At 40.0% G+C, this 8,615-nt stretch overlaps 1 protein-coding gene across 10 annotated transcripts; it reads left to right on the forward strand.

The window, feature by feature from the left end:
• The first annotated feature begins 1,646 nt into the window (after positions 1–1,646).
• On the forward strand, positions 1,647–8,371 carry LOC112465896 (G-protein coupled receptor Mth2-like). 10 transcript variants are annotated; one of them, XM_025033677.1, is made up of 4 exons: positions 1,647–2,560; positions 3,493–3,733; positions 4,523–5,165; positions 8,011–8,371. In XM_025033677.1, the coding sequence occupies exons 2-4, from the start codon at positions 3,590–3,592 to the stop codon at positions 8,091–8,093; spliced, it is 870 nt and encodes a 289-aa protein (XP_024889445.1). In that variant the 5' UTR covers positions 1,647–2,560; positions 3,493–3,589; the 3' UTR covers positions 8,094–8,371. The 10 variants fall into 10 exon arrangements, with proteins under 10 accessions (XP_024889445.1, XP_024889444.1, XP_024889447.1 ...); XM_025033676.1 differs by having other exon boundaries at positions 1,647–3,733; XM_025033679.1 differs by lacking the exon at positions 3,493–3,733.
• The last annotated feature ends 244 nt before the right edge of the window (positions 8,372–8,615 follow it).

The raw sequence follows: 8,615 nt of genomic DNA on the forward strand, positions 1-8,615 counted from the left end.
ACATTTACATGTCTCCGATACGCGGGCTGTGCTTCACCACAGGTAAGCGGCCTCCTCTTAAGTATCTGCTAATTGCCGACGGTCAACACCGTCCCAATTTCAGCCGCGGATATATTTCGATTCGTTATCGCGATCGGAAACTTGATGCAATTTTGGTAGGGTTGAAAGATAATTATCTTGCGGCGTTATTACTTTTAATACCGTATGTAACGTGGGAGAGATTTAATAACCGCGCCTCGTTTACGTGCGGTAAAATAATTGACCTCTCGCAGCAAGGCAATATATTTTAATGTCCGAAACAAATCTACCTCGTTTTGCGCTTATTTTCCTTACACTTTATTTTCTATGCAGAATGATAATCTTGGGAATATTATCTCGAGAGATCATCTACACGAATCCGGACAGAGCGGATGACGTTATACGTTAATTAAATAATTAGATAATTACCATAATGTAACGATTATTACTCTGCATGCAGCACTCTGGTATTTCTAGTTTCTAATAACTAACGTTGCGAGTCTACAGTTCCTTTTAAAAATTGTTGAATTATTTCAAGCGAGACGAGAATATGATTTATTTGATATTAATATCCCATATATTTAGGTAAAAGTTTTTTCTACACAAATGAGACATCATTAAAATCTCTTATATTCATATTTTAATTTTTTATATTTAGATTTTAATTTATGCTCACGCATCTTTCTTCTTTTAAAAATAGTCTATCACGAATAAAATTATCGGTTGATGACTGAAGAAGATTAATCATGAACTTATACTTATAGTCGCGAAGTTGTGCGCTTAATCACTAGTTGGATTGATAATTCATAATGCATTGTTCTCTGCGATTGTTCGATAGAACAATCGCAGAGAAAAAAAATTAAAATAAGAAATAAATATTGAATAAATAAAAATAATAAGTATAATATAATTACTCTGGATAAATAAAAATTATAGATCTTCTAGATATAAGAGAGTTTCCGATTTTCTCTCTCTAACAAAACTTAATCCATGAAAGAAGGAGACATTTATAATAAATTTCTTTTTTTTTTAATATTCATGAAAATAACAATCACAGATTCACAACATGGCTCCATAAGGATTGATTACTCTATAACTGGATTATAACTAAACGCACATGTACGTGCGTTATCACTATCTGTGAAATATACGTTATCACTATCTATTCCACCCATTAATATGGAGCACATCGTAAATAGGTGTACGTATGAATCATGCTTTTTTTTTTCTGCACGCGTGACTCCAATATCTCTGTGATTAGTAATGATGCAAGAACTGTGTATACTATATACGCTTCCTGTTACAATTTAATCCTTGGTATTCGTTTCGCGTTAATTCGCGGAAAGCGAGATCAAGAAAGTCCTTTCAACGAGGAAAGTCGGCGCCTCTCGAGCCATCGCTATCTTCGATTTCCCGTAAAACAAATGTTAATGATTCCCCCAATGAGTGTGATGGGAGATACGGGCGACGCGAGGACAAACCGGTTTTTGCGTAGCGTAGCGTTTCGTTGTATACCTCCTGGTTAAGCACCATCGCTTATAGGGTGGGATAAAAGTATATGCGGATAACGGTAAAATATAATATAATTGCATTATCTCAATTTTTCAATAATTTATTTTTTCTTTTTTGTAGCCTCGATAATACGATAAGTTCGAGGATGGATCGAGCTGGCGAGAGAACCAGCGAGAGACTTTTCCTATCCTTCCCACCGTCTTTTCCGGCCGTACTATGGATTAATAGCTTTTTGAGATAAATCTTTCGACCGTATACAAATAAGTAACACCTGGTGCAACTTGAAATTTCTGTTGCTCGCTCGTTGTCCGATCGTCCGTAGATCTATTCTCAGTTTCCGTAGTCCTCCCGAAACTGTAATGCTTCTCTCCACTGGAGCACTAAATATCTAAACAGCCAAGTGTCTAAATTTACGTCGCCGCTGGATTGGTCAAGCTACCATCCCGTAGACCGGAGAAGTTTGTCAATGAACATCTCTTTTTTCTCTCGAACCGCCCTGTATACCGCGGCTTCGCAGCAGGTAGCCTCCTGCTTTTCTAAAGCCGCCGCCGGCTCGTTGTCTGGTAGTCTCGTCCCGTTGCTCGCGCGAGTGCATGCGTTTCTCGCGCGCTCTTCCCTCGTCCGTCATCATGGAAAAGTCGCGGTGAAACCGAACACAGTGCTAGGCTTTATCGAATTCAACGAGATAACTGAAAAGTCAATCGTAATCGTTAGTGATAACAGTGCTATATTTGAACCGCGGGTGGATTTTTCATTCGTTTCGACGATTCGCTTGAGATGAAAGAAAGGAGAGAATCGTGCAAGAGCTCTTTGCCTCCTCTCGCGTTTATTCCGTTTTCTCCGATAAACACTTAATTATTATCATATACGTCGATAGCTCGGTACTGACGTAAATCTTGTTTTACTCTGACGTATTTGAACGTATACGTTCCTTTTTGAACAGCCGGATCGCTGGAGTCATTGATCAACAAATTATCAGAATAGTATTTATATAGTATAATAGAATATTTTTTGCAACATTGCATAGCAGGTAAAAATATTTTTTACGTAGACAGATTGCTTATTCCATAAAACACACCAGATGATTGAGTGCCCATATGTCCCATACTGTACATATCAGCTTCAATATTGTTAAATATTTACTGTACAAATATTTCGTTGTATATAGATGCTTGATTATTTACACATTTGTGTGTTTAAGTGGTGTACATTTCATGAGAGTTACAATTACAATTTAGATGCAAATTCACCTGTGTTTGTATATTTTAGTCGTCAGCTAACGTTTTATTAATCCTTGCTTAAAACCAAGAAGCGATGACTAAAAGGATAAAATTTTATTATATATTTATATGGAATGTGATTGTAGATTATTATCGATACAGATAATATCCTAAACAATGTCTAAAACAATTATAAAATAATATTTGAATAACAATTACAAAATAATATCCGAAATAATTAGAAATTGTAACATATCTTGTATTTGTAACATATCTACTTACGTAATCGTTTATCATTTACATCTCATCAGATAAATAATATCTGAAATAATTAGAAATTGTAACATATCTTGTATTTGTAAGATATCTACTTATGTAATCGTTTATCATTTACATATCTGTGAATAGCACGCTTTTTGTAAATAACTACATCACAAGTGACCATGGATGCTGTTATATCCACACAATATCTGTCAAACTACACGCTGATTAAAAAGTTCGCACCCTTCTTTATCACTTTCACTCTATTGGTTCAGCAGTACACGCACAAAACACCAACGAGACGTAGTGAGATTAACGAATAATGAGAGATTGGCTGTTTTTATTATTTCATGGGGCATAGAGAGAGGGAGAGAGAGAGGGGGAAAGGCTTGTGCCATATACTTCTTCAAAGAGTCATCGTGTTTCTTGTCTCTCTCTTTTTCTCTCTTCCGCTATTTCTTGTGGCACTTTCGTGAGTAAGCTTCCGCACGGCGATAACGCTGAGAGGTGGCGATAATTCGCTCCGTTTCGAGTTGCCGTTTCGAGCAGCAGCCTCGTTAAAGTTTAATTAGTACATAATGAAACGGCATCTGAGAACAGCCCCGTTCGCGGTGTTTCTCGCGATCTTGATCGCGGCTGCCGCTCTCGAAAGCGATCAGGCAGAGGAAGAGCCAGAGGATTCATGGAAGGAAAATTTTATCGTCCCTCATGTTTATCTGGAGGTAGAGATAATTCCAAGTTCGATTGCACACACTACGTTACTGTACCTATACTTGGAATTTGTCGATGGAATTCGTGTCGCTTTGCTATTATGCGTATTATAATATGCTTACTTAATGATATTTAATGCCCAAAGCGATTATTTCGTGGTGATGACTTAATAGCGAATTCTCGCGTAATAGCATTCGTGAATATGATAATAATAACATCAGAAACGACTCACTAACTATGTTTGCGTGTTTATAATTAAACAAGACTTTTGGGAAAATTTGTGTGTGTTGCGCGTCTTGAGAATTAATTCTTGATTAAATGTAGCTACATCTAGATACAATGAAATTATGTAGAACAATTGTAGATTTATGGAACACAGAAATTACGTAAATTAACCAGCTAAATGAATTGAAGCAGTTTGTCCATTTGTGATCGACTTAATTCATATAAGTGACCGGACTCAATTTTCTGTATTAACTATAATTGGATGTAACACGCGGAAAGGAGCCAACATCAAAATGCTGACTAACGTATCGGTCATCAGAAAAATTCCGCGCAATAGCGTGGACCTAAAAATAAAATAATTTTCTGACAATAGGGTGCGGCAAGGAAAAAGAGGGTATTAATATTTAATCCTGTTACGTATAATTCACTATGTAATGTGATATACTCAAACTACGTAATATGATATAACCGGAAATTTGAAGATCCATAGCATTTGGTTCCTCTCCGCTTACGTCCGATCGTGGGTTTTAACAATTAAGTATTTGTCTCCGTTCCCTCTGGCTCTCTACTCCTAGAAGACGACCGGCATCGATGGTGACGGCTCCGGGAAGCCCCGCGTGTCGCTATGCTGTCGCGTCGGCACTTTTCTCAAGGGGGACGACTGCGTGGAGGCCACCATGAACGGGACGGAAGCGGTGCGGCTGCCGGCGATCTACGAGACGGATCTTATGCCGACGAACGTCACTGCGAGCGACGAATATTTTGATTTTGTAACATGGAATCCGTGTGCCGGCGCGAAACGGTATTCATTGAATCCGCACGCGTACCAGGACGACGAATGGTACCTGCTGTCCAACGGCTCCGTATTGCGACCCCTGACCGAGGTGTCGGAAGATCGTCTCCTCGACTATCACCAGTACTGCTTGGCGCGGGTGAGGAGTTACGAGTACCCGGAATACCTGGTGTTCTACTGCGAGGACGAGTATACGATCGAGGACGAGAACAACGGCGGGGTCATATATTCCTACGGGATGCTCGCGTCCGTCCCGTTCCTGGTCGCCACGTATGTTGTCTACTGGTTGCTGCCCGACCTGAGGAATCTGCACGGCCTGACGTTGCGCGGATACGTCGGCTGCCTAGCGTTGGCGTACAGCATGCTGGGGGTGCTGCAGCTGACGCCGCAGGAACAAATCCCAAACGGCATCTGCATCACATTCGGTATATCTACAGAATGATGCGACTTCTATTAACTCATGTTACTGCGCAAAGAAGAATTAATGCTAACTTGAGATGGATTTATATGTTATCGCGGCGGCGGAATTAATCGCTGATTGCATCGACATCGCTGTTATCGATTCCCGAATCGTCATAATTCCTTTGTGAATTGTTTATATGTATATATTTGTATGGTATATCATATGCATTAAGCATAGCATATCTTCTAGAGACCGCGTCAGACCGGATGGAACGTGGTTTTAGAAATCGTGCGATTTAATGAGAGATCTAGGCTTTTAACGCGAGTGCGTGGCAACTTTCTAAATGATCTCATGTCTCTCTTACTTTTCCTGCAAATATCAAAATTGACATTTAAAGAAATTATTATTATAACGTCACATTTACAGTTTAACGTTTAACATTATATGAATTGTTTTATAGTGTTATTCAACGGATGAGAAAGTCAGCATTCTGCTGCAGTAATGCATGAGGAACGAATATGTCGTATAACTAATTACATGTACTAAAAATTGTGTTCTTTTTATCTTGCTTCTATGCTTGTTTCATACGTTTGCCTTATACTTAATGTAGCTGCTTGCTTTTTTTCATTTGACTAACATAGAAAATAGGTATTGCATTAATTTAATATAGGACTTTTCAAAATTCGAAATTTATATGATATAATGGCTGGGTTTGCCTTAACGCTTTCAGTGCAACGAAAATAGAATGAGGCTTACGGCTGAAAGCATCAAGACGAACCCAGCCATAGTCAATTTACGTCAAGTTCAAAGATCACCCTTAGATTTTTAGAGATTCTTTTCTAAATCAGACTACACGTTGAAAGGTGGAGTGTAAACTAAAGTTTTCTCAAACACCAATCGTGATATTCACCTCGGCTGCTGCGAGGCGAACCGGAAGCTCGTGCGTCTTAGACCTGAGAAAGTACTAAAAGCCCTTATAAACAAATAAATGCAAACGAGAGTTCACGTCGCTCTCCAAACCATACGCTCCGGAAATCAAACTATAAAATGTCATCTCTAAAGGGGGTCCGCCCCCGTTGTCCTGTTCACCCACATCCCCGGCCGAAAAGAGGACCTGCTTTAACGAGGTACCTCCTTTTTCATCGTTTTTTCCTTCCTGGCATGCACTTGTATGTTTGCTGCGAAACAGGTTCGTCCTTCGGACAAAAACGTCGCTGTCGCGGCCAACGATATCATCACGCGTCTCCTTCTCGTTTCCGTAGTTTGCGATATCGTTGCGGTCGCTGGACACATCTGACTACGATAGCACGAAGAGAAAACCAAGACGGTTGTCAGTGAATTTCGACGTGTCCACAGGTCGACGATGCGTCGACGAAATCTCGCGCTTTGCTGCTGCACGCTTCTGTTCATCGCTTCCTCCTCCGAGCCGCTGGAAAATTCCACGACGACGACGAGCGACAACGAACGGAATAATTCCACAGTGCGATATCAGATTCATATTAATGTTACCACGACAAATCGTAGCGGCGATGCGGAAACTATGCGTTATAACGCTCGTGAAAATTCCACCAGGAGTAACGACGGCGTGCAGTACGAGCTCCGTCTTAACTCCACGAGTATCCACGAGGATGATGACTCGGTGCGGTATGAATTTCACGCACATTCCACGAAGGATCGCGGGGGCGGCGATCAAACGTCGATGGAGCTTCGTACGAATTCTACAGATGACAAGATCAACTCGACAGCACACGAACCCAGTGGAAACCTGATGCAAGACCTGATCGAAGACAGAAGCAACTTAACGTTGTACCAGCACCTTGGAAAGTTCTCTCAGGATGATAATAAAAGAAACGTCGTTCCGTACGAGATGTGCGAGAACAGTATCTGCATTCCGCTCTGCTGCCCCCTCGGCGTTCGCATGATCATGGAACAATGCGTTACTGAGAACGTTGGGCATTATTCCTTTCCGGGTGTGTACGAGCAGGCGACGAACGAGTCGCTTGAGAGAGGACCGATCGGCGAGGTGGACCAAATCTTTCAGCTGACCGTCCACGATCCGTGTCCGAAAGTCGGACGCTATGTACTTGATCCTGACGAGGAACCAAATGACGCGTTTATGTTCCTCCTCAATGGCTCTCTGTATCGACCGCGTATCAAAGAGGTCGATATCGATTTATACTGCCTCATCGTCTTCCAACGGGATAAGTACGAGATAGCTGTTTGCTTTGATCCCTCCGATTCCTCGGAACCGGTCCCGGATGGCTATCATGTGGGTCTGATAATATCCTTGCCGTTTCTACTGACGACATTCGTGGTGTACTCCATACTGCCGGAGCTTCAGAACATGCACGGCTACACGCTACGCGGATACGTCGGCTCGTTGTTCGTCGCGTACATGTCCCTCGCGGTAATACAGCAAATCCCACAGACATCATTATCGGATGCCGCCTGCATCATATTGGGTACAGCATATAATAATACAGTGAACACATATAATACAGCATATAATACATGATTTCTCTCTCCCCTGATAATTTGAATGTAAAAATTTTTTAAAACTTTGGGAAAAATACAATCAAATAAAAAGCGGGTAAAATTTATTTTTTGATATGCAATCAACTTGGAACTTTATTTAGATAAATATATTTTTTCTCTTTTCTTTTTGCGGAAGATTTTACGTGATTCTGACATAATATTTAAATCGCAATGTTTAATTCAATGTAGCGCATATCATCGTCAAGGTTTACCGTTTTCGACTAAATAAATTCCTGATGCAGAAAGGCAGAGTAAACCTGTTTCTTCACGGGCGAACATAAGCCTTTATCGATACCATAATGTGTGATTAATAGTTGTTTATTCTGTTTCAGCCTTCATCATTCACTTCTCGTTTTTGGCAAGCTTCTTCTGGTTAAACGTGATGTGCTTTGACATTTGGTGGACATTCGGGTAGGCTATCAAAATATTCTGTACTACATTTTATCTGCAATCAAATTATCTTTTAAAGACAATCTTGTGAATTTCTTGAACGAAATAGAGCAAGATATTTATAAAAACAATGATAACCGTTTCTTCGCCAGTAAATAATTAAAAATAAAATCAAAGCAAAAATTAAGCGACCCGACTGGCCAATTCTCATTTATTAATACTCACGACGTTTCAACCATAATCTGGTCCTCTTCTCAAGTGAGATATTATAATTTAATTCCGCAACATTAAACATCATGCGTCGCCGGACGTTATATCCTGACTACATCGTGCGAACGCCAAGATGTTTAGTGCGTGAAAGAAATGAAAATGTAAAATTGTAAAAATTATAAAAATGTAAAGAAAATTAAACTGAACATCTTCTTCACTATATCCGTGTCATGGTCAAAGTCATAATGATCGTTATATGTATTGTATATAGTGGAGAAGATGTACAGTTTAATTTTCTTTACATTTTTACAATTTTTACAATTTTACATTTTCATTT

Source organism: Temnothorax curvispinosus, unplaced genomic scaffold, assembly GCF_003070985.1.
Source record: "Temnothorax curvispinosus isolate PA1 unplaced genomic scaffold, ASM307098v1 QBEX01015632.1, whole genome shotgun sequence".
Taxonomy (NCBI): domain Eukaryota; kingdom Metazoa; phylum Arthropoda; class Insecta; order Hymenoptera; family Formicidae; genus Temnothorax; species Temnothorax curvispinosus.